General features: G+C 39.1%; 2 protein-coding genes across 2 annotated transcripts; one reads left to right on the forward strand and one right to left on the reverse strand.

Moving 5' to 3' along the window:
- Positions 1-788: 788 nt before the first annotated feature.
- On the reverse strand, positions 789-8,503 carry LOC144655233 (beta-sarcoglycan-like). The gene is made up of 7 exons (XM_078515456.1): positions 8,359-8,503; positions 6,543-6,752; positions 5,079-5,261; positions 4,089-4,128; positions 3,291-3,457; positions 2,592-2,729; positions 789-1,882 (listed from the first exon to the last, which is right to left on the reverse strand). Exons 1-7 carry the CDS (start codon positions 8,377-8,379, stop codon positions 1,688-1,690), a joined length of 954 nt encoding a protein of 317 aa, XP_078371582.1. The 5' UTR covers positions 8,380-8,503; the 3' UTR covers positions 789-1,687.
- Positions 8,504-10,213: 1,710 nt separating this feature from the next.
- On the forward strand, positions 10,214-25,876 carry LOC144655209 (uncharacterized). The gene is made up of 22 exons (XM_078515428.1): positions 10,214-10,566; positions 10,729-10,763; positions 11,608-11,653; positions 12,974-13,055; positions 13,192-13,246; positions 13,725-13,780; positions 14,272-14,336; positions 14,738-14,797; positions 15,572-15,662; positions 15,756-15,825; positions 16,724-16,774; positions 16,920-16,988; positions 17,488-17,568; positions 17,712-18,452; positions 18,951-19,085; positions 19,357-19,423; positions 20,316-20,469; positions 20,959-21,052; positions 22,769-22,821; positions 23,192-23,237; positions 23,332-23,385; positions 23,899-25,876. Exons 1-22 carry the CDS (start codon positions 10,530-10,532, stop codon positions 24,373-24,375), a joined length of 2,619 nt encoding a protein of 872 aa, XP_078371554.1. The 5' UTR covers positions 10,214-10,529; the 3' UTR covers positions 24,376-25,876.
- The last annotated feature ends 821 nt before the right edge of the window (positions 25,877-26,697 follow it).

The raw sequence follows: 26,697 nt of genomic DNA on the forward strand, positions 1-26,697 counted from the left end.
GGCTCACTGGTTCAATTCGTAGCACGTGAGTCGGAGTATGCAACTGTCTTGGGTGGGGTGGGGTGATTGTCCATCACAGGCCAAAAAATCTCTATTCGAGCCTAGTGGCCCACTGAGGGCGCTGCGTATCTCCCGTTTCAGTAGAGTGAAACGACTAGATGGGTATTTTTACTCCCCCGTGGATGGGATGCTTGTCCATCGCATGTTACCTCAGCATTAATTCACCAGTACCCATTTATACACCTGGGTGGAGAGTGGCAGTGTCTTGCCCAGGAACATAATGCAATTACCCTGGAAGGGCTCGAACCTTTACCGCTCGATGCCCTTCTCCCACCTCGGGCTTACTCCCTCCCTCCCTCCCTCCCCAAATCATTTTTGCCAGGTTTCCCCGATATTACGAGACGCACTGGCCCTGACCGGGGTCCTCTGCCTCGTCCCCAGGCGTCCTCGTCCTTGGTAGTGCACGGTTCGCTTGGCGTTATGGAACTGACGAGCACGGTTCGCTTGGCGTTCTGGGCCTGATGCGGACGGGAAAACCCGCGGCTCGCTCCCTAACCATCAACCCCCGCGCTCCCTGTTTTCCCGCCTTACCGCCTCAATGTTCGGCCAACCGGCGCCTGGGGACGAGGCAGCGGGGTCCTTGTGTCGTGTTCTTGGAAAAGATACGGCTTTACTCTCACACTCCCAAATAGCGGTCTACATGTCTACCTAACATGTAAGTTATCCGAAATAATTAATAAGACATTTGACGGGCGTTTGATAAATCAACAGAGGATAACACACATAGGTACATATTTCCCTTTACTTTATTGTAACAAAAGTATAAACTCTTGAAGACCATAACTGGTAAGGTTACATACAAAACTTAAAATATTCCAATCTTCCAATATATTTAAGTGCCTTCAGCTGAAAAATACAGCCGTTACTGAAATACAAAACTGACCAAAAAGACATAGTTGTACTATTTGGTAAAGTATTAAAAGCTGTGCCAATTTAAATTCAATATCAGAACTGATAATCGTGCACTGAAAAATTGTCACCACACCAGCTGAGTTCAAAGGTTGACCGACGTCAATAATGGTTAACATGGCAACCTATGACGTCAGCAGCCGTGCCTGTAACTCATTTAAAACTTGTTTAGTTTCATTCTAGGTTAGAAACCATTTAAAATGGTGAAAATAACTTATAACTTGTAGAAAACTGTACAACTTTGTTATAAAAGCATCAAACCGCTGCGCTGTGTTTAAAAATTCAAGTAAGTGCAACAACTTAAATGTTAAATACATAATATAACTTGTAACCAATTGATAATGCTTGAAATGTTAGCTAGCAAAAACTTTATTTTAAAACTAACTTCTTGTAATCTAGCTTATATCGCAAGCACAGAAACTAAACTGAACTAAACCTGGCGTTTTCAAAATCGCGCTGCACAGGTCAAGGGGCATGTTCTTACATGTCCTTTTTTTTCTTGTGCTCTGTGTTAAAAAAATTCTCTTCCATCCATTCCCAGATTCCACCTGTCTTCCTTAAGTCAATTACCCTCAAAGAGCTGTGCCCGTGTCAGGAAGTAGCACATCTCTAAAAACATCGCCTAAATTTTTGAACGTCAAGTTCGTTTTCAAAACACCAAAACGATTCATGTATCCATGAAAACCACGTACAGGTTCTGTAAAAATAAGCTGGTTCTTCACTGACATAAAGACTCAATTGTAGCACAGGTTGATGAAGTTGAGTTGACTGCTACACGGTATAGCTTGCCAGTGTTCAAACAGGCACACAACTTGAATCGGTTAGCAGAGTTGACAGGGGCTCCAGTAGGCGTGACTCTTGCACCACCGTCTAAATAAACTCCACTTGCTGCATCAAAAATAATTTCTTTGTTCTGTGGGGATAAAAGATCATATAAAGAAATTAAAAAATGCTAGGTTATACAAGATAATTTGTTACAAAAGAATAACATTATAACTTAATATTGCTGAAGATTACTAATGCACCCTAACTTTTTTCAGGTCAGTTTGGTTTCCAAATGTACAGTCATGTATAAAATGTAACAGTAATAGGTGTTTTATTTTTGTAATGAAGCTATTAGAATGTACCTTTAGGTTAATATTTTTAGCGACTACTAATTTTAGCGAGTTTTTTTCAGAGCAAGATTTAGCGACTATTTAATTTAGCGATTTTCCAAAAATTTAAAAAGTTAGTGATATCGTGTAAACCAGTTTTTAATAAATTACTAAGACGGAAATAAATATAGCTAAGATGGAAATAAATTTTCTGTAAAAGAACAAATTCACTCGAAATTGAACGAACATTTGCAGTGCCCGAAAGAACAAAGTTACCGGCGTCTATTTTTAAAAGAAATGGACTGTGCTTAATTTTGTTTCCCTGTGGGGTATTTAAATTTAACAGGTGTTTTAAAAATGTGACCAAGAAAAATTTTACCGAGCACTAATTTAGTGATTTCTGCCCAACTCGCTAAAATCGCTAAAATTAAAAGCCGCTAACAATAGTGAAATATGCAAAATGTGGCTGGCCATGTAACACGATTAAATAAAGGATAAAATGAATAAAAATAAAGTAAATTTAGTTACCAAGGTTGAAGTAATGTCAATGTCTTTCTCAGCATCAAACTGAAACATTTTCCCGTCAAACAACATGCCCTCGTGTCCCTCCACTGAAATTGTTTTCTCTGAGGTCACTGTCAAATTCTGGTCCTCATTACTGACAACCTGTGAAAGGAAGTACACAGGTAAATATCAATTTCTTTAGTCCAGCAAATTTATGGCTGGCTTTTAGCCAACACCATGAATACCACATATATTAACATTCTACTTGTTGTATGCCTGAATGAGGAAAGGGACAGTTAGCCCCCAGACATGCGAACAAAGTACGAAAAACTGTAAAACTATCCTCAATGCAAACATAACAAGCGCATCACAGAATTTGATTTAAACCTTTCAAAATACAGCGTGTGTTCACGCCTTGGGGCGTGCATGATGCTTTGCAGCCTCTTGGCTTAAATTCTTGTACTTTTTTTCCTCTCCTCGTGCCCATTGACGGTGCTACCTTTGTTGCCCACTGCATACAATAGATGCCACAGTAGTCGTGGACTCCTCCCAAAACTTAGTCTACCATGATGTGGTAATGGGGTATGCAGTGAGGATAAATTACTGTTAGCTGTCAGCATCACACTTGATGAAATGTAGAATTCTCCCAAAATTAACGATACAAAGTACAAGCAAGAATTAAGGAGAATTAATATGCTGACCCACTGAAAGTAACTAACTTACCCGATGAGTAACCATTGAATCTCCTGAGACTGTGAAAGCGTTGATGGATTCTGGATTGACATGCCACACACTTCCATTTAAATTGAGAATGGTCTTCTTTTCATAAGGATCTACAAATCTGAAGCCATGTTTCGCTTGGATCTCTGTCAGATCTGCTCCTACATGCACTGGAAAAAACATATTTGATATTTCTTAGCAGTGATTTAATTTCTCATTTTAAATATAACTGATGTAATATACTGTATATACATGATTTATGAGAATTTTTAATTGTTCAGTGACACGCTGTTTAGAGAATAAATCCAAGTTCTCTCAACATAAGTGAAACTCATGCCCTTCTGCACACGGATAGAACACCCTACCACTAAGCTACAAGAAACGCATTGGAGATGGCCTTTATTTCATTTTATTTTTATTTTATGGCCTTTATAATAAGGTTTTTATAGTGTAATTTACATAGTCTCTTCAGCATACAATGTATTTGTGCATGTACAGTACTATCTATGGATGCCCAGGAAACATGTAATTTATATTAACAAGACATGAGTACATAATATCAATCTACAAAATGTACCGAATAAGTATCCAATTTAAAGCATCACAAAAGGGACATAGTTTGGTATTGAAATAAATTCTCCTAGCTAGCACTTAAACAAATGTATGGGGCCCAGTAAAGAGAATTAACATGTCAATCTGAGCAGGAACAGAAATATGCACAGATAAAGTGGGTGTCCACTTTATTAAGTAAACATTTGTACCATTTAAAAAAGTTTAATAATTAACATTATTAATAGTTACTTTGTGCACTCCTTGTCGTAGGGCCACCATGAAATGTAACCTGAAATGTGAACAAATAGCAGAAAATTGAGGAAAAACATCTCTGAATTACACTTTGCATCACTTGTACCCATGCCTTTGTGCTAGACTCTTTCCTCAGATGATGTTTGGGTTCAGTCTGCCAGGGATGCAATTACTTTGGTTTTGGTTTTGAAACTAGCTCATTTTAGCTACAACAAATTTCAAGTTAAATAAAGTTTTGTGTATGGGTATGTTATGTTATGTATATGTATGGTTTGAACTTCTGCATTGTCTAGTCCGCCACCTCAACTACAGATTAGGTCTGTTGTTTGCCAAAAGAGAATTACACACAGTGTGCAACAAGTCAAGATATTTTAAGCTTCCCCAGGCAGTAAGTTCCTCTAACATTGTAAAGTTTTTAAAGGTTAAGGTTCAAGTCTTTTCTTTTCTTTCTGGGTAAACAATATACTAACTAAAAGAGGCTTTCATTTATGAGTGCATGGGGGGGGGGGGGGGTCAGCAAAATCACTTGGAGTGGCTTCCAAATATTACCCAGCCCCCTTCCTTGGTAGGCAAAAATGTCACATCCCCCCTATATTTCAACCTGTTTATTTATTGTTTATTTATGTTTTGCCTATAATTTGCTGCATCCCCCCTATTTAGCTTCCCAAAATACATACACCTGGCCATAATCTTACCACTCCCACCCCATGCACTAACAAATGAAAGCCCCCAAACAATTGGCCCTTTGCATGACAAGAGTCACATGGCACAAAGTCAGCCATGCTGGGCTGCAGGTTTTGCAGAAAGACATCCAAAACAAAGGAAGGTGAAGCTTGACTGGTGCGAGTCACTTTGTTCTGAATGTCCTACCGCATAACTTGTATCCCAGCATGGCTGATTTTGTACCGTGTGACAGGGTTGTGCAGAGGGCCTATAAGGTCACTGCATTAGTCCTGTACAGAGTTTTGTTTCATTTACACAAATTACCTTCTTGTCGTCGGTCTCTATAACCAAATTGTAATCTTTGAAAGTTCCAGCTTGATTCTTGTACAGAGTAACTGAGTTCATATCACTTGAACACGTAAAACGCAGATTTCCAGTATCAAAAAATGATAAGCACTTCATTCCATCCTTGTTCATTTGCAAGACATTGTACAAGATGGCAAGCATCTGTGAAGGAAATTACGACAAAATGATAAAAATTAGAATGACAAACAAGATGCTGGTCAGCCTGGTCCATATATATCAGGGTCTGGAAGGGTATTTTCGGGATCCGGGATTTGACCAAAATACTGTGCGGGATTCGGGAAAACGCAAAATATCTTGACGGGATACGGGATTTTACCGCTCCCCGGGAAGCGGGATTCACCAAAATTTGGGCACGGATGCGGGACTTTTTGGCCTGTCTGTCGGGAATTTGGGAAATCGCCGAGACCCAATAATCGTTCAAGCGGCGAAAGTTAAAGCAAATTAACCAGGCGAGTGCTAAGTGGTGTCTCCTTGAAACTGTTAAGTTAGCGCCAAATGGGCACACAGCGGATAGTATACGTATGTTGTTTCAACCAGATGCCAGGAAAGTGCACAAGGTTTAACAGCATACCATTTATTGACTCAATGCTCAAGCTCTTCACATTTATTGTAATCTTGAGGGGATGGTTTAACAATTTAACTGCTAGACATGGCAACTGAATAGTGATGCCAGCTCCGTTTTCTTGAATAAGACATCAGAATTTCGGTGTACGTCATTGTTTCTTGTGGCCACAGACAAGGCACAAAGAAGAGTTCAATGTTCCGCAACGTAACAATGAAACACAAAGAGCTGTACAGATTCCGGTATCACTTGAAAACTTTCACTGGGTTAGAGGGGTAAAGGACTCTGGGGAAACCTCAAGGTCAAGATTGCTAGAGTGCAATAGACAGGCAGTGACTTTGAAACCTTTTTTTCTGAGGACGCAAGTTGCGTAGCAATATTTACATTTTACATTTATTAGCTTTTGCAGAAAATAGTCTTTTAAATGTATTTTTGAGAAAAGAAAAAAAACGGGATTCGGGATAGCGATGGAAAAAAGTGCGGGATGCAGGATTTATGTGAAAAAGGAGCGGGAATGCGGGATGAGGAGCCCCCCTTCCAGACCCTGATATATGGGTGGGAGGGGGTTTGCGTACAAGCAAAATAAAAAGAAGCGTTTTGAAATGAGCCACTGCAGCCTTGATCAAAAATACCTTTTTCATTAACTGGTTTTTGACCAAGCTTTAAAAACTCCAAATGAATCAAATCCATTTAAATATTTGGAATGATTTTGGAAAGGGGGGCTTATATCTGAGGGGGGGGGGGGCACTTATAATCGGATGCTTTTTTTGTCTACAGGTATATGGCCCTATAACTGGGGGGAGGGATCATAAGCGGGGAAGCTTATAAGCAGAATTTACCGTATCTCAACATACACTTACCACAAGGTTCACAATGACAATGAGTGTCAAAATGTATAACACAGCAAAGAATATCCAGCTCTTCCTTCCTCGTATTCCAGTCCTATGGAGGTATCGCTCCCGCACATTGACACGACCAGCAGTAAAGTTACTCTCATGTTCATCCACAGCTTTCTGTTTTTCTACAAGTTTTTCTCGCATGGATGTGCGAGACTTGGTATTCTCTCTTCTCTAAAGATAAAAGAACACTTCCAATCAGAACATCCCAAGACAAACAAATTACATAATTTTAGTTAAGTCAGATCTTTAGACTTCAAGCTACTAAAATGAAGATCTTAAAGTGTGCTTTAAAATGACGTCTAACTCCAGTAACCAACATGTTTACTCAACTCAATAATTCAGTGCCTCTGAGTTAAAAGAAATCCCTGTATTTTTGTGCAATGCTGAACTCTTCCCTCGCTTGGAAGCTACCAGTATCTAAAATTCAACTTGACAAATTGGGCAATTCCAGTGATGTAAGCTACTTGGAAAAAGAGTTTTCAGTTCTTACATGAATATCAGGAGAGGAACCCATGACCCATTATAGGTTTGGTTCATCTTGGGAGAACTTATGAATTTATTTTCAAGTAGCTTGTGTTACTTAATGAATAATACTTTTCTCGGAAATGAAATACTTGGCTGGATATTTTTGCAAAGGAACTCAATACTAATAAAATTCTTTACACTTTAAGCTAGCCATGAACCAATATCCACAGCAAAACATAATTCTTAAGTTTCAGGCTTTACACCTTGATATCTGTATAAAAGTTGTACCAGGCTATTACACATAAAAATCATTGTTTTGATATTTCAAAAGACCTGGCCTTGTTGTCCCATATCTTCTGATCCACAAAATGCAAAGGGACATTTCTTTGTCACATATCTTGTTAGAACTTTGCATCCAATTAGCAAAACTACATACATGTGTTGAACAAGTTAAATTACATGTAAGTGAATGATGTTGGATCCGTTTCAACCCTTGCAATATACAATTGAACAACATGAGTTAATTAAGTGACATTATCAGGCATAAATTTCGTTTCGAAATAAAACCCTTTTCTTCCAAAAAGCATGACACAGATGAGGTTTATACCTGCCCACTACTAATTTTACGCCTTTTTATAATTAACAGAATAATATGCAAAAGTTGATGAAGCAATTTTAAACATTAAAAAGTCTTAACCTAGAAACCCAGCAGGGTTATAAAATATAATGGCTTACAAGATATGTTACAAGTGTTTAAAGGATGGAATTACCAGAAACCCGCAGTTACAAGCATGTGTAAAATGTCAAAATTTCTTCCACAGCAAAGAGCTGAGAGAACTGTAAACAATAGAAGCTTTTGATTCGAATTGTCTTCCAGCAGCTAGCATTTCAAAAGTTAAAACGTTCAGCAATTGAAAATATTTCTTAACTACAACATAATTCGTTTTGGGAATTAAAGACTTAATTTCACAGTCCGTGATTAATAGATTTACCTTGCGTGTTGGAAGAAAAGCTTATCCTTTAGCTTATCTTTACAATTCACAAATCGCGTTTATTCGATACCGAGTAATCTCAATTTCATTCAAAGCAATTTCTCGACGATCGTTCAAAACATGTCTTAAAATTGCCTTTCATAAAATAGAAACTGTTCTATTGCCAATAAAAGATTTAACAGAAAGGGACCAACAGATTTAGGGAAGCAGAATTTATCTGATCTGCTCGAAGCAAATGCTAAAATGGGTCTCTAAGCGGCTTTGATTTCGCATTTCCTTTGGGCGCAGATTTCCTTTAAAACACCAAAATAATAACTTACGTGTAGGTTTTCTCTCGACATGATCTTTTCACTCCTCTGGTGGCCAACACGAAAGGAAAGAAGGCTTTAACTATCTTATATTGGAACACATCTCTATCTTCGAAGCTCTATTCCCAGATGTAAACAGCACTTTGTGCATGCGTAACTTGGGTGTGGTGCATACCGTGGGCGCTGAAGCGGGAATATCAGCCACATGACCCACTTGTTAGGGATCGCGTGATGCTCCACTGAACTCGAAAGGCTCGCAGATAAACCTCCTTTATAGTCTCCCTAAACTATGAAGACATAATGTTAACAAGAGCTATTAAACAACCTTGCTGTTCGAAGAGCTGCCATAAACTGGACATGTTGTATGTCCCTCCGCCCACAGACCTGGTACAACTGATCCATAAAAACCGTCCCGCTCAACCTTTTTCAACCCCAAAAATACCTCATATGAAACATCGTAACCCCTATAAAACCCTTCCTTTTAGCTAGGGATAGATGGCAAAAGCCTCTCTCAACAATCAAAATCTAAATATTCTCACGCTCTCCTCGTTTGCAGACCGTTGATACCGGGCACGCCGTATTTTAACTAACATGACTAACGATCGGACAAGCACTAATACCCAAAACCGTTTACAAGGGCAATTTTTGATGCGATTTCTATCAAGCTTTCCTCTACAATTTTTGTCGCGCTCGGGCTCGCAGTTAAAATTGCAAGGTAAACTAGCGGCAATTTTGTCGCAGCGATATCACATAGGTCTTAAAAGTTGCATTATTGGAAAGCGCGACAGAAATCGCATAAAAATCACCTGTGTAAACGGGCCTTTACGCTTCAAGTTTGCTCCTCTCCAGACGACACATTACTGGCCCCTTGCCACTTGCTTCTGAATAGTATTCGCGAGGAAACTAGCGACTTGGTCAACAAGACCTTTTAGACCTTAATTGACTCAAAATTGAAATGGTCTGAAAGTTCACGATGTCAAGAAATGTTTCATTAACTAATTAATCTGAAACTTTTAAAAGCTTCAAGATTTCTATTTATAGTCTTATAGTACACTCAACAAAATTACTGCATTCTGATTGGACGAGAGATGTACAATTTATCCCAAATTGTACTCCCTAGAAATAGGAGTACATATTACTTTTCTTTCCAAAGTTGACCCGAACACTTCCAAAGTTGACCAGGAATCTTCCGAAGATTTTCGAAGTTGACCCGATGAATTCCTAAGAATTCCACAAAAAGAGAACTTTTGAGGTCGTGTGTGGTATTAGATTCACTGCAACGCACAGTAGATGTTGTTTTTTTATGCCAAATTTTTCAAGAATTTTCGTTTCTTTGCTTGTTCTGCGACAATTCCACCAACATACCGACGAGGACCGACCAACAGGTCCCAACGTGATCCGAACTTTAATTGTTTAGCCGGAGGGGGGAGGGACAGGAGAGTACATCTCCCTCCTCCCTACTTTTTGCGCCAATTTCTCCCTCCTCCCTACTTTTTTGTGCCAACTTCTCCCTCCTCCCAATTTTTTCTAGCCAGAATTTCTCCCGCCTCCCTAGTTTTTGCCAAAATTTCTCCCTCCTCCCTAGTTTTTTTTTGGCCATTTCTCCCTCCTCCCTAGTCTGTACCTCCCCCCTCTAGCCGAGTATCCACGATCCGGGCCAAAATCCTTAGCTAATCCGCTATCCGCTTTATTTTCGAAATCCGCGAATCCGTTCAGTTTATCGCAAAAATCCACAATCCGTGCGTTTTTAAGGCCAAATCCGTCGATCCGCTTACCTTTTCACCCCAGTAGATTTGGAAAATGCTAGCTCACACCAGCCTTCGCGCGTGACGTCATCAGAAAGGAATTTCAGTCGTTACCTGGGCTTGCCAGGGATCATGGGAATCGAAATAGCAACCCTCGACTTGTTGGTTACCGTAACGAAAAAATATGTCAAACAGTTTGGGTCAAAAACCACGAACTTTTGGGATTTATGAGAACTTCCTTTTAATGACAGACACATGAATGGAAACTTTTGTATGTCCTACTGCGATATTTGTACAACTCAAGACACGTACTTCCTGAAACGGAAGATGTTTTTGGCAAGATATGTTTTTGTATCTGGGGAGGCATCGTTCACGCTATTTCAACGGCAGGCGGAGATCAATTATTAAATTTAACTACAGCATGTCTGTTAAACGCTAATGAATAAGTACGAGGTTCTTGGAATTGTAGGCGAAGGTAAGTGGTCTTAAATATTGGCTTGTTATTGCATGCATCGTAATGACATTGAAATTGGTTTGTGGGAATTTCGTTTTGTGTTGCATGAATTGTTTTTGTATGCAAAATATGGGTTTAAGTGGTGCAAATTCGTGTTAAATATCTTCCTTTTTGTATTGTTAGGGGCCTATGGAGTGGTATTGAGATGCAGGCACAAGGTAACAGAAGTATTTTCTAACTAATAGCTTGATCATGACAAAATCAAACATACGGATCACCGCAAGGTTAAGCGGGTCGATGATTGCTGTGTTCAGCGACCGTACACGCAATTTTCAGGTCTTGTTGAAATCAGAAACCACTTATAACATATACCTGAGATCATATTACCGAAGTCAATTATACTTTGAGAGCCCCCCTTCAAAATCAGTGCCGTAATTTGCAGCATGATAATTGTTGCTGTTACTTGAATTAAATTATGGTGTAACATTTTATTTGTATTAGTTGGATTAGTAATTCATGCATCAGTTAGTCTGTTTGTCAACACACTGTTACTTGGTTTCTGAGGGTTGTGGGTGGAAAAATAAAGAAAATATTATTTTTGCTGTAGATGACAACTTTAAAGTTTCAAATTAAAGTAGTTCAGTGAAGTACTTTAATTATGATAAATTATGGAAAAATAACTTGTACTTGATTCATTTTCTGGTTGGTTTTTACCCTATAACTTAAAAATTCAGTCTTTAAAGAGCTTTGTCAAGTACAACCCTCCAAGTTAAGACCATTTTAGTCGCCATGGCGACTAAAATTTTGGAGCTGGCGACTAAATTGGAAACAAAGTCGCCAGCCTGGCGACTAAAATTGAGAAGAAGGATTGAAAGCATGAGCTTAATTTGGCGACTAAAATTTATACTGGCGACCCAACTTGAGCAGTTGGTGGCCAAATGGCCACTAAGGAAAAAAATTAACTTGGAGGGTTGAAGTAACCAAGGGAGACTGATCTTTAACTGTGTGAGATGTTTCTGCATTGTTTTCTCAAAAAATTAAAACTTACTTTCTCCACTACAGGAGACAAATGAGATTGTGGCGATCAAAAAATTCAAAGACAGTGAAGGTATGTAAGAAGTAAATGTGCACTGCTAGGGGTGGTGAATGGTCCTTCAAAAAATGTACTGGCATGTCTTGCAAAATTTTAGCCAAATTTCAGGGGTCTCGTTGTCTCAAAAAATTTCTTTGACACCTTCTTGCAGTCTCAATTTCTTTTTCGAGGCTTAAAAGGTCTCAGACTCGCAGAAAATATATCAGGTTCCTTAAGTCTCCCATTTACCATTTGACACCCCTACTGCTACACTGACACTGTAGCATGGCCACTCATTAAAGTTTTTGTTTTCTGATGACCTCTGGGTTCCATTTGATTTGGTGAAATCAAATAAGCATATCTTTGTGAGTGTTTGATGGGTAGGGGGATGAGAGGTTAATTGCATTAGGGTGTTACAAGAGGTCTTTCATTACGTACTGGTAATTTAGAAATTAAAATTTCACCAGTAATTTTCATATCTTTTGGTTGGTCAATTTGCTTTGCCTTACAACATGGCCCAATTGTTCAAAGGGTGGATAACACTACCCACTTGATAATTTACTATCAGGAGGATAACTGCCATATAAAACCTACCTAACCTGATTTATCCAGGCAATGGACAGCGTTATCCAACTTTTGAACAACTGGGGCCACTGCAGTTGAACAGTGCAATTTCACCCCTGATTTCTCAAACTCTCAATTACTTAAACCAGCTTTTGTTTCCCTTGGAGTTAAAGAAATTTTTATTCCACTGTACACAGCATACTTCCACTGTACACAGGATACTGCGATATCATATGAGATAATACGTGTATGTGATGGCTTTTAAAGGGGCTATGTCACAAATTTTAGCCAAATTAAGGCATGGGAAAATGACCTTCAAGTTTAGTGAAATATAAAAATAACCTCCTAAAACAGTGAAGGGACATTTCGATAGCACAGTAAATACAAAAGAAGGTACGGATGGCCAAAAATGACGAAGATTGAAACGGATTGCGATATGGGTTTTTGAAAAATGGTCCGGCGGAACAGTTTTCAAAGTTAATCTCGTTTGCTTGTAACTTTAAATTTTATCGCCTGGGAGACAAAGTTGGATACGATGAAGCTATGGTTTTGTCATTAAGATACATAGAAGTAATTCCTTTGCAAACATAAATTTAGGATTCATATCGAGTATTTGGCAAAACTAAATAAAATAAACTTTAATCAGCCGTGACACAGTCCCTTTAAGCCTTTTGTTTGGCTGTATCCTTCATTGCATCAGATAAAGTTTTAGATTATGCTGTAGTTACTGTTACATAATCTTTTATCCTGGACTGTTTAATATTCATTTGTCTGATTGTCTTATTTCTGTAGAAAATGAGGATGTCAAAAGAACCACATTGAGGGAATTAAAAGTGCTTCGCATGCTGAAGCAAGAAAATATTGTTGAGTTGAGGTTTGTTAACAATATTACCAGTGGAGTTCTCAATTTGGTGTGCTATTAGATGTAAATATCTTAATGCACTCAGTAATATTTATAAATTCAAGGTTGTTACATGTAGCTTATTTGTTGAATTTCCTCTTTCTCATAGGGAAGCATTTCGCAGAAGAGGAAAGCTGTATTTAGTATTTGAATATGTCGAAAGAGTAAGTAAACATTTGCAATGGGAAAATCCATAATATTAATTCAACATTGTTGTTGTACATCTTCTTTATAGCTTATATATCAATATATAGCTAGAAATTTTTCCCCAACAGCTCACACTCTTATTGGCTTACGTGAGGTCACATGACATCTAACATTAAAAACTGTTTCCCGCCAAAAGTTTCTAAACGGCAACATTACAAAATCTATGATGCAGAGGATAACATTGCAATGTTGCCTGCGAATGTTGACCGACAAGCACCATTTTTCTAAGTCCTCCTTGTGTTATATAACAAAACACCTAATGGCTGATCCCTTGGGAAACCAGTTAATTTTGTTTCCCTTGATTATCAATGAGATTCTCGGCGATTTTGAGATTCTTGGCAAACAAAATTAACTGTTTTCCTCGGGAACAGTCATTATGTGTATAGTATTAAGGATAAATATTGTTAAGTACAAGTTTGTTACATTTTTGTACAGAATATGCTTGAGTTACTGGAAGAAATGCCAAATGGAGTTCCAGCAAACAAAGTCAGGTTAGTTTTACAGACTCAAACAACAATGCCATTGTAAAAGACTACTAACAAATAAATTGAAATACCATTTGGCCCATTAGAATTTGAATTCAGTTGTAATAAATTTCAACTCTTTTTACTTTCATGTAGTGCTAGTGAGGCCTTCCAAGGGGGGTAACCGTGTCGCAATGTTACATGTTTCTGGGAACCAATGTTGCTTAGCCAACAGATGTAAGTGTCGCTGTCGTTTTTCCCGCTATTGTGTTGCTGTCGCACTATGTCGCTGTCGCATTTCAGTGCCCTAATGATGTCGCTTGTCGCTGTAAAAATGTTCCTATGTCACCAGAATTCAGGGCCATGTTGCTTGTCACTTTTACCCCTTGGAAGGCCTCACTAGTTACTTACTTAAAACAATATTTTATTACTTTGGCTTTATTATCTATGTTACCAATGTCAAACATTTTCTTTTAGGATCCAACTAATGTTTCTTGCAAACTTAACTTTCCTTCCAGAAACTACATTTTCCAGCTGATCAAAGCCATTAAATGGTGTCATCAGAATGACGTCATTCATAGAGGTACATGTTCAATTCCTGCAGTTTATTGCACTCTGCTATTAATGTTTCTAAGGGTGAATGATTAAGAAAGGAAAGTGACTGAAATTGGGAAAAAGGTAAAGAGTATATTTAGACAATGTGTTGTTGCCAGTCAGTGGTCCAAACATTCGGCGAAAACTTTGGCTGAATTGTATTCTTAACCTTTCCTGACTGGCCAACAAGATTTATTATTACAGTTTTTCATGTTTGTATGAGATAAGATATTTATAACTTTTATTTTATTTTAATAAGGAATATGTCTTATCTCGAAACAGTAGATGATTTTTTATGTTTTTTTATATACTTTTATTTTGATTGATCATTTCTTGTGAATGTCACTTTTTTCTGACATATGTACAATTAATACTTTTTTATGCCAACAGACATAAAACCAGAAAATTTGCTTATTAGCAAGGATGGCATTCTTAAACTTTGTGACTTTGGTAAGGTTGAAAAAAGGCAAAAAATCTATCTTCTAGCAATGTTGTTTACTTGTAGATAGTTAAAATTTGTTGCTAGTGTGTGGATTTTCTAGTGTCACATACCGTAATGATTCGATTTAGTGCCCTCCTTCCAATAAGTGCCCCCTTCCGAATAACCGCCTCCCTTCGAATGTGTTTTTGTAAATATGCGCCACTATTCCAATAAGCGCCCCCATTCTAACAAGCGTCCCATGCTCCATTCTTAAAAGTGCCCCTATTCTTATAAGCGCCCCCTATTGTGGATAACTGCCTCTACTGAAGTCATCAACGTCGAATAGATAAACGCATGATGAACATTTACCGTACCATACATGTATATATTTACTGCTAAAATGAACAATTATTTTAAAAGTAGCTGAACTTTCAACAATTTGCTAATATTTATTAAAGTTTTGTTTTGAACATTTGGTTGTTTCTAGAAAAATTAAATAAGCGCCATGTCCCGAATAAGCGCCCTGTCTCGAATAAGCGCCCTCCATTGACGTGCCAAAAGTAAATAAGCGCCCCGGGCACTAAATCGAATCATTACGGTAGTTACATGTAAGAAAATACTTGATTTAACCTGCAATGTACTAACAGCACGATTTCATAAATTTATGGGGAATAGCAATATCCTAACAGAAATCATTTGAAACTGGAGTCAAGCTTGGAACAGACCCAGTGCAGGCCAGTACACATGAAAAAGAAAACAAATCACCATGTTGCTGAAAGTATGTTTTGACTTTTGCATTACAGGTTTTGCCAGGGCCATGACTATTAACAGCAGTGGTCAGTTTACAGATTATGTTGCCACTCGATGGTATAGATCTCCTGAACTGCTTCTAGGGTAAGGTGGCCTATAAATTTCTTTGTTATTGTACGATTATTGTGATTTGTTTCAAGTTAAACTTATTTACTTCCATTTAATAAATTATTGCAGGACGTCTTATGGCAAGCCAGTTGACATCTGGGCCATTGGCTGCATACTGGGTGAACTCAGTGATGGTCAGGTTAGTAAAAAGGGCTTTAAGGTGATTCCACTGAAATAGAAGGAGTATTAAAAATTTTCTGAAACTTGGTCCACAAGTGTGGGATCATTTGGGGTGGCTATACAGCTTAACCTCCATCCTAGATTCAGCACTGCACTGATGAGGCCCAGAAGGCCGAAACAGTACTGTCTGCAGTTAACAATAATGTTATGAGCATTAAAAAAATGAAATAAAAAATGGGGGTCACCGAGCTAGTTTTTGTGTAAAATGGATGGGCATTATAGCAAATTTACGACCCGTGAGATATATATTAGGAACCCTAGTAATCCAAATGGGGATCTCTTACTATTGTTTCCAGAAAAAAACATTTTTGCATTAAAGAATTAGTCTAGTTCAACAAAACAGACTTTGATCTTATATTAAAAACTGTTCTTATTGTACAGGAATTAAGATAAGGAAAGAAATTAATGATTTGCTTCGTGCGCACGTTAACGGCATTACCTAACATAAGCAAGCACTGTAAATAAGTACCGTATTGTTTTTAAAGCTCAGACACATTGTACATGTATGTAGCTGTTTTTTTTTCTTTTTTGTTTGCAATAAACTATTAAAAAAAAAAAGAAATTACCTAAAAATGTGTTTTTTAGGGCATTAAAATTATCTCAATGTAGAATTTTAAACTTTTTTTTAAATCGCGATGTGTTTCACCATTATACAACAAGATTAAGCTGGGTGTTGTTGGAAATCTGCGACAGCTGGCACACACAGTCAATAATATGCATATTAACACATCTGGAGGTCTAGCCCTGTATACCACCTGACCTGAGTGTGTCCTGTAAAACTGCATAATTTAACCAGTAACTATTAATATATTTTTTCTTGCTTTACTAAGTTTCGATTATTTCTTTCTGTTTGATAGCCGGTATTTCCTGGAGAAAGTGAAATAGATCAACTATTTACAATACAAAAGGTAAGTTAATCATGGCATAAATGTACATTAGATTTACCGTGAAAGAATTGTAAGCGTATTACATGATTTTGCCTAATTTCTTTATTAATTTCTTTAGCCAGTTCATGTACATGTTCGTGACTATGATTCCACATTATTATTTCAGGTGCTGGGTCATCTTCCACCTGATCAAATGGAGATGTTTCACAACAACCCCAGATTCAAAGGGCTCAAGGTAATGTTATTTATATGCATCGTCTTTCTAATAAGCACTTTTGTGGTCACCCCATATTCCTTTAATTAATGATTTTCAGCATAGTGAAAAAAATGCACATTATTGGTGCACTTTAATTTTTGTATAAAATATGAAGATGAAGAATGTTGTCAAACGGATCATCTAGGATCGGAGTCAGTGTCAACTTCTTCACATTGCAACAGTGTAAACTTCTGACTATGACTTATATTACATCACCACTGACACCTCCCATATATGTTATTTCTGTAACAGTCAACACTCTCTAAGACAGACACTGCCAGGACTGGCTCCATCTGTCTGTCTTTGAGAGGTGCCCATCTTATGGGTAGTTTAGTTACAGTAAAATGACTGAAAAACGGTAGGGACGGGACCAACACCAGGTGTCCGTCTTGAAGAGGTGTCCGTTAAAAGAGAATTGGCTGTATGTTATATTGATCAAAGATAGTGTAACGCTAATGAGTCGTGTTCATATCCACAGTTTCCAACGTCAATTATCCCTCAGACTCTAGGAAGGAAGTACGCCGGGGTCATAAATGGAATTATGCTTAGCTTTATGCAAGTAAGTTTTAAATGTAATAAAAATTATTGAATCTATATTTCAGCTCTGTCATCCAATAAGTTGATTGGAAAAACAAGATTGTTTAAAAAATTTCATCAGACGTTTTTAGAGTTGTCACTGATTTTACGTTGTTTGATTTGTAGGCAACATTACAACTGGACCCAAAGGACAGATTTACAATAAACGATGCTTACAATCACCCAGCTTTTCAACTAGAAAGGGAAGAGTATGAAAAAACCTTGAAAGACAAGGGAGGAGATCTGAAGCATGTTACAAAGAAGACTGAAATTCCTCTCAAATCAAGACATTTTGCTCACAAGGGAGCTTCATCACAGGGTATTAAACCTTCAGAGAGTTCACAAGAATTGAAAACACAGGACATTAAGCCAAATACGCATGGAAGTTTACCACTGGGGAAAGAATTCAGTGCAGAAAAGAAACTTGTCATGCAGCAAATGGCTGCTAAAGAAAAGCCAAATGATGCCAGCTTTCAAGATGAGGCATCAGATAAAAATAGAACAACAAAAGAACACGAAAGCTCAGAACAGCCTGAGAGTTGCTCAGCTGCATCAAATGCAGAAATGTTGAAAGGATCAGTTAATCCTCCTTCTTCAGTCAAACAAGCTGTTTACAGTTCTGCAGAAATCAAACCTCGCAATTCTAATTTAACAGGAGCAAGTGTCAATGCATCAAGAATAGCTTCTCAACCAGAGGAAAGAACTAACCTCACTCAAAGTGATAAGGCTAGTGTTGTGGAGGAAGACAGCAAAGCAAGGACAAAACCAAGTTTGACTTCCAACACCAGCCATCTAGTGGCTGCTAATTACAGCTTTTTCCCAGCGGATAACGAGGAGACTGAGCTTGACCAACCAAAGAATGCAAAGGTAGAGTTGTGTTATCCAGTCTCTAGCATGAAGATGATAAGAGTTTTTGTACCTATCCCCAGGAGGCCCCCCCGGGATCATCCCCCACCGGAGTCCCCCTGAGAGGGCCCCCAGGATGGAATCCTAGTCCATCACAGTTTATCCCGACATATTGGAGGAGGATGCCATCATAATTTGATGGTATCCAAATGCACAAGAATGCGACCCAAAGTTTCTGGCCAGGGCTCCACTGCTAGGAGTCCACTGCTCAGGACCTACATGTACTTTCTCCTAACAATCTCCGTAGAAAATCATACTGAATAGAAGTCATGAGAATAAAAAATTATGATCTGCAAAAATAGTTTTTTTTTATAAATGAGTGGTTTGAATTAAAAAAACAACTCGACTTGCAGCCTATATTATGTAACTGAGACTTTAAAGTGAAGGAAAATAATCGAAGGAAAATAATAACGATTGTCTAATATATTTTAAAAACTCATCGTTGTTTGAACCTTTCAGCCTTATGGCCCATCCACGATTGCAGAGGAGATTAGAAAAACCAAGTCCGTCATTCTAGGCAAAAAGAAGGACCGCGATGGCTCAGCTTCAGTCAAATCCAAACCACAGCAGCAGCCGTTCATGGCAAGGAATGAGGTTTGTGACTCCTTCTTTGAATAACTGGTTCCACAAATTTAACAAATTCCCCTATTGTAAGTTTTTCTTTTTGTGTGCTTTTCCGGATCCTACGAGTAAGAAGAGGAGCAGCAATGCATCAGATTCCATTTTCATGATCTTAGTTCTGAGTCTCATTTCATTCCCTAGAATGAGAAAGTGTTTATTGCCGAGTTAGCGCAGACTTGATATGTGAATGAACAGTAATGCAAAGTATGTTTTAGTATACTTAAGTTGTGTGTTTAATCTTTAGGCAACAGAGCAGCAAATGAAGTCGAAAGGAGCTCATGAGCGACAAGCAGGAAAACCAGTCTTCACAGGTGAGTCTGAAAGATATCAGTTACATCTGCATTTGATCATCTATTGTAAGGACGCATTGACAGCCGTCTCTATTAAATATAGAGTCTTAGGGCCTGTTTATATGGAGGAGAGTTGTCCCTGGTAGGAGGGCTACCCTCTCCCCCGAGCTATCTTTTGCCGAGCGTTTATATGAAAAAGTTGTCCCTGTTGACCGAGCCAAAACTTGGCCCTCTCGGTTTAAAAGACTGGTGAGAGTTGTTTTGAAACATCTATTATGTCTGCCTTTTTTAAATAAGGAATGCTGAAACATCGACCACGACCATTTTTTGGACAAATTTACCTCCGACTTTGATTTCAATGTATCTGCAATTTTGTTTTGGTCGACTGCAGCGTTTGCGCATGCTCTGTATGTGTCAACATGTCCCTGGTAGGCGAGGCGAAAATAACCAAACTGTTTAAATATGGAAAAAAGTTGGCTCGCTCCCCAGGGTCACCCTTCCTTCAAAGCGAGTGACCCTCCACCCAGGGTCACCCTGCCCCCCGAGCCAACTTTGCAATTTCTCATATAAACAGTTCGCAGCTATTTATAAAGAAACGTATGAAAAGCTCTCTCGCCCGGGGTGGCTCGGTATGGAGGGTAACCCTCCTACCAGGGACAACTCTCCTCCATATAAACAGGCCCTTACACGATGCGGGAGAATGAATGTCAAAATCAACTGAAGAGGAGACGTAAATTAGATATTGTCAATCGGTCATACCACTTCAAGTTTGTCTGTTTTCTGGTTATCGCGTGACATTCTTACACTTGACGCTTATTTCCTGTGACACTAATTTCTCTTGACGATTACATCGCGCGACGCCGCTTATATAAAATTCTGCATACAAAATTCTAATTTTCTATTTTGCCGTCAGACTCTGGTGCCTCCAGTCGAGAAGAAGCTCTTCAGTCAAACTTTTCCTTTCAAATGGGAATGTCCACCGAAAGAAGAGGTTCTAAATCAGATTTGTCCACACCCGGCCACGAGTATGGAGTATCACATGTTAAACAGCGCCAGGATTTGCAATGGTAATCCCACTTCTGCTTTAAAGCCGGGTTTTAGTCACGGGCACTTTTTATGTAACAAAATAATACATTTGATCGTACAGATGGCACAACAATTAGTTGTCAACAGGTCCAAGTTTAGTGCGCCAGTAATGACTTTGGACAGGAGGAACTACGGCGATACGCAGAAACGCATACGCAATGCTGTCACAATATTTGCCACATTTTTTTGTGACGATTCGTCTACACGAGCAATTTTTGTATGCGACAACTTTTATTTGTCACATAAAAGCTAACACGTCAGCTTCTCGGCAAAAACATTTGTCACATTAAAATTGGCCAATTTTCCTCGTCTACATGAGCAAATAAAAATTTTCACATAAAAATTGCTCGTCTAAACTGGTCTTAAGAAGTTTTGTTGAACCGATATACATGCGACGAAACTTCTGATGGAGTAAACTTTCTAAACAACGGACCTTAACAATGTTTTTAAAAGTAATGTCACCCATGCAGGAGACAAGATTTTGGTGGCGAAGAAAACCAACCAAGAAACGCGTTAGGGCAAGACAAAAGAGACAAGAAGAAAAAGAAGAAAAAGCTTCAACAGGTGAGTTGTGCCCATGCCTTGTCACTTGAATGGTTCCTTCTGGCGAGGAAGAGTATGAAACGATCTGTAGGTCTGTGTGTTGGAAAATCAAATGTGTCTCCTGTGTCGCCTTTGTTAAAGGAGAAGTTCACTCCAGAATGGCCATTTATGTTTATACAAAGAAATGTTATCCGCCAAAATTTCAGCCTCCAACGTGCGCTATAACCCTACGAAATCTTTCCCAAAACTCCACAACTGAACGCCGCCATCTTGGAGCTGGTAACGTATGCGTGACGTCAAAGAGCTCAGTCTGAAGTTTGGCGGGAAAATTTAAATGCTCAAAACTCATTAGCCTGAGTATCAGGCTTTTCTAAAGGGGAAGGGAGAAAGGGTAGAAGCGCGAACGGAAAGAAAAGCCTGACACAGACGCTTTTATTCCAGTTTTCCACCCCTTCACGGCGTGATAAGCGTCAACCAATCAAATTCATTTCCGGTTGTCACTTGCGAAGCGGGACCAAGATATAACTGATAAGACACAATACATCTTGCAACAATATTTATTAATGCCGAACCCGGCATCAATAAAAATGCAAGTAATCAACGTTTTCACGGAACATATATCTTGTCCTTACACGGCGAAAATTTCGAGAGTTTAAAGCATATTTTACAAATAGAATTGAGCAAAAACAAACTAGCAAAACATGTGGCAAAGAAGTGTGAAACAAACAGGAAACCACGCAGCGCAGACTAATGCAATGACCTCTAGACATTTCCTTGGCCACAATCTTACGGCTCTATTTAATACACAATGCCTCTAAATAAATCAGTCCCCCTCAGAAAGAAGTGAGAAGCAAATTACGTCGAAAAACCGAATTTAACACAGAACGGCAAGGGTACAAATGTCACAAACGTAGGCCCGTCACCTTTATTTTGCTAAAACTCCGAGGACGTCTTTCCGTTTCACAAGCAGCCTTCGAGGCATAATTTCTGTCCTCTATTACGTCTAATTCCAGGAAAAACTGTAGAGCGCCTTTACGAGCCGTTTTGAAGTCGTCGCCTTCCATAAATACACTGAAATAACGCTGAATAACGTCGAGCGAAGTTTTCGTTCACTGTTCGTTCGCGTGGACATCAGTTCATAGAAGACGCAAAAATGTTTATTTCCGGTGGTGTGACGTACGTCAGGGCCCATTGTGAATTACCCAATCAGCGCCACATCCAGAATCTGGATGTTCGACATGACCCAATCAAAGCGTTTGTGTCAGGCCTTCCTAGATCCTCTCCTCTTTCCTTCCCTACCCTCCCCCCTCCCCTTAGGAAGGCCTGATACTCAGGTTAGAAACTCATCGTTTCTTCGTAGTGGCTTTTGTTTGTCAAAATGCCTGTTTGTGCATCTCCATTTTGCTCAAACAGAGCTCCAAGAAATACAAAAAAGAAGGAGTTTCGACTATTAAAATATTCCCGCCGAACTTCAGGCTGAGCTCTTTGACGAAACGCAAACATTACCAGCTCCAAGATGGCGGCGTTCAGTTGTCGAGTTTTGGGAAAGATTTCGTAGGGTTATAGCGAACGGTGGAGGCTGAAATTTTGGAGAATGAAATTCTAGAGTAAACTTCTCCTTTAACCGAAGAAATGAAAAGCAAAAAACATTTGTTACAGTGGGTGTTTTTACCTGTTATGAGGCATACCTTGCTTACCTTTTTTTGTTTGACATTGCTTTCCAATTTGTTTTTCTAGGTGGCAAGCTTACCTGCTCAATCTAAACAACTTCATCACCTCGACTCACAAGGGTAAGAAGGCCTGAAAAGGGACATTGTATGTAGTGCTAGGGCTGATTACTAAAGTGAATCCAGTTTCTCAAAATTCGCCCTGAGCCTCGTTTACACACGCCTTTGGCACCTTCACGCTGTTTTTTTTTTTATAGCTATTCTTTTCATTTTTGCTGTGTTGGACATTTGTTGCTGGAAAAAACTTTCAAAGTGTGGCTTACAAATGAATAAGCTAGCTTGCCGTGAATGTGAATATGTATTATTACTTACCTTAGTAAATAAAAAAAAAAAAACAACAACTAATAACTACTCCGCAGAACAGAATTTGCATGGCGAGAAGACTTATGCTCTATTTTTCTAACTGAGGAATATTCTTGTCATTTCTTCTCAGGGAACTAAGTAAGATGGGAGAATGGAGCAGAAACGCTGATGTACAGGTAAAAACATGAATAATTTGTTTTGAAATGACCGGTTGTAAGAAATTTTTTTGCTAAATTGTCGTTTATTATTCGTAATTCTCTTGCTTCGCAGTCTTTTGATATGCGCCCTCATAAAACCTTAGGAAAACTGCAATCCAGTGACAAGGTACGTTCATTAGTACACCCATAGTTAGCCTGAATTTCAGACATCCCTCTGTGGTCGCCTGAGTAGGCGACCACAGAGGGATGTTTGAAATTCAGGCTAACCCATAGTAAGGTTAATAATACAGTTTACGTCTCAATGTCTTACTGAAAGAACTTATGCGGTGAATTGGCTGTGATTTATTTCCATTGTCTTTATTTTGTTAGAGAAGCACTGGGCTGATGGTTAGTGCGGCTTTGTAAACGGAATTAAGAGCAGCTCCGGGTTCGAGTTTGACCGGGGTCGTTTTGTGTGTTCTTGGAAGAAAATGCGTCACTTCGCTAGGACAACTTGATTAAATACTGGTAGTAATTTATGATAGACCTGGATACCTTTTGGGTAGAGAAGCAATAATTCTAGTTGCTAGCAAATTGCTTCATGTTTTATTAACTAGAGTTAAGAGCCGGCAGTGATGATCTCCCAGGCTCCTGAGGTCTTTTCGGATTGGCGCTAGCTAACCTATTCTCTTTTCAACAGGGTGTCTCTCACCTTGGACCACTAACCATCACCTCATCGCACAAACCTCTCGGAGAAGTTCGTCTCCAGCCTCTGCAGCACAAGAACCTCGCTCATTTGTCACACAACACTTACCCAACGCGCAAACCACCGGCAAAGCGTGAGAGCCCCGAGTCTCAACCCCTGGGATCCCTCTCTCCGTGGATGGGACAGTCGGCCTTCTCCCTGCAAGGCCACGGGCACAAACAAACATTATCAGAGCCAGGGAATTTCTCATTTCCCGACCGGCCTGTTAGCCCGTCAACTGAACTTTTAGCACCTTTACCGAGAAAAGCGTCGCGGCCTCCTTCAGAAAACGAGGCGACGAATGAGGATCGAGACATGAAGTTAGGTACTCCTTTTACGGGACTGAAACCGCTGACACCTCCTAAAGAGAATTTTAGCAAGTCAGGGGGTCGAGTACCGGATTTGAACAAACTGGAAGAAACGCCTTTATAGCACACACTCTATAGGGAAAAAGACATGTACAGAAACTGGCGTCACTACATTTAGACCGCGAGTAGTCCCTCGTTTTTCTTGGGGTCCTTCCAGTAGGCGGGCGCGAGAGTTACTTCGCGCGAGGAGACACGCGCGTCGCGTATCCTCGCGCGAAGTAACTTTCTTGCACATTCGCCCACTCGAGTGACCCTGACTGTTTTATAAACCAATGATAGTTCGCGTGTCGTGATTGGCTGAAAGTCTGTAATAAAAGTCACAAACCGAAATCATTTTCCGCCCGTTCTGAAGAACAAGACGTTAATATGTGAAATTCACGGTTACAAGTCTGTCGCAGATCCTCGTAAAGAAACCGGGTATTTTAGTTTGTGATAAATAACCTTCAGCTAATCAGAGTACGCGTCTTACGTTTATACTGATAAAAACTATATTATTAAATAAAGGACTATTTGAACTTCAAGCTCTGAAGTATCACAAAGAAAAATTGTTTTATAAAGTAAAACCCATGGGACTATCCATGAGTCTTTTGTCATTTCGTGACTATTATAAGTAACTTTTTTAATTAAACGTTCACGCATGCAATGCTAAGCAAGTTATTAACATGTGTCTCTTGCCCCACTCCACATTCGACTAGTTAAACTACTGTGAAGTTTCTAAAGTAATGACCCTCCTTACTTTCGGATTTAGCGGCCTTTTTCAAGTGCTTCTTTCACTGAATCGCTTCTTTTGGAGAGCTAAAACATGCACTGTATGTAGACCGATCTGTGTTATTAAATAAAAATATTTTGATTATGGAAAGGAGAAATTTTGTTGAAAATAAGTTATTTTGCATTAGGACAGAGTAATATATTGCCTTTGGAAAAACGGTATTCTAAGTCAAACACCAGATCAGTTTGGAACAGCTTGTATGTTTTTTTTTTTTTTGCGTTTGAGGTTGCTTATTTGGAGCGTCGTTAGTCAAGATCAAACCCTCTCTTTGTCACGCAAGCGTTGCGTGACCCTCTCTATCACGCAAGCTTTGCATGACAGTGAGAGGCGCAGGGGCGTTGGAGCGTTAGATTTGCTAACAACCGTGAAATTTTATCACTTCTATCGGCGGGTCGTTATTTTAGGAAATTTACGGTAGCGGTAGCCTGAAAAAATGCATTAATTATTTTAATTCTCTCATTTACGGGCACTTGTCCCGAAACCAGTCGCAAATCATAAGTGAGGACGCCAGCAAAGAATGTTTCATTTGTTGAAACAATTTGTTGAATTTATCTCACCACATTTCGACGTTGTAAATAGCTCTTTTATTATTGTAACTACGTTCATTCTGTGGTCACTTCTGTGTTGTATATAAGGTTTATAGTTAATAGCCAAGTCGAAGTCAAGCATGCGTGCCCAAGTGAAGTTATTTATATAAACTCGTTTGTAGGAAACGTATCGCTCATTAATTCGAAGATAACTTATTGTAGAGTTACATTCAGAGCCATTAAACGCCTCATTGCAAGGTTTGTATGCGTCGTCGTGTCACGGCTTTGGTTTTTTAGACTCTCTGCAGCCTCTAATTTTCAACGCAAAAAAGCGAGAGAATCGGCGAGCGAAGCGAGCGTAAGCGCGAATCTCCGGGCGGAGGGGGCAGGTTTTATGGTTAGCGAGCGACGCGATCCCCTCTCGCCCTTCTTTCCCCGGGCTCGAAGATCGAAAAAATAGAGGTCTATTAGACTGGTAAGACAAATACATTGTTTATTTTAAATCTTATTTTTCATACATTTAGACTAAATATTATAAGAAAATATACAATCCTCAATAAGAATAAAAAGCGGAGAGAGAAACGGCCAAAAAGTTCCGAAGGCACTATTCCATTCATGGGCTCTTATCTAGTAAAATAACAAATGTACAATTTGCCTCTGTTTTCTACGCGACCTCTTGAAAATCAGTCATCTAGTCTGGCTATAAAATTTTCCAACTGTGCCATTTGCCGTATTGAACATTCTTTACTATTCTTTTTTATGGAAGAAAAAGCATAGTGAAAGTATTCTTTACGCTAACAATTATAGCATAAACGCGTAAAAGATTTTTTTCTCTATTTTTCTCTATTACCGTCGAGATTGCAGCGATGTACCCAACCAAATGGTCAATGTCACCGTATTTTGGCGCTCATTGGCAAAACTTCAAAATGTGTTCCCACTGCTAATCAAAAGTCAAGTTATTTCCCCTAAGACCGTTTCCATCTTGGCTAAAGTAGTTTTTCTAAAATAACTTATTACACTTTCCCTGAACAGGAGGTGCTGTGGGGTGAGTCAATATTTTCTTGTCGAACGGAGGCCAATTAGCTGTAGT

The sequence above is a fragment of the Oculina patagonica genome, chromosome 5 (genome assembly GCF_052425735.1).
Source record: "Oculina patagonica isolate OP01 chromosome 5, crgOcupat, whole genome shotgun sequence".
Lineage (NCBI taxonomy): Eukaryota > Metazoa > Cnidaria > Anthozoa > Scleractinia > Oculinidae > Oculina > Oculina patagonica.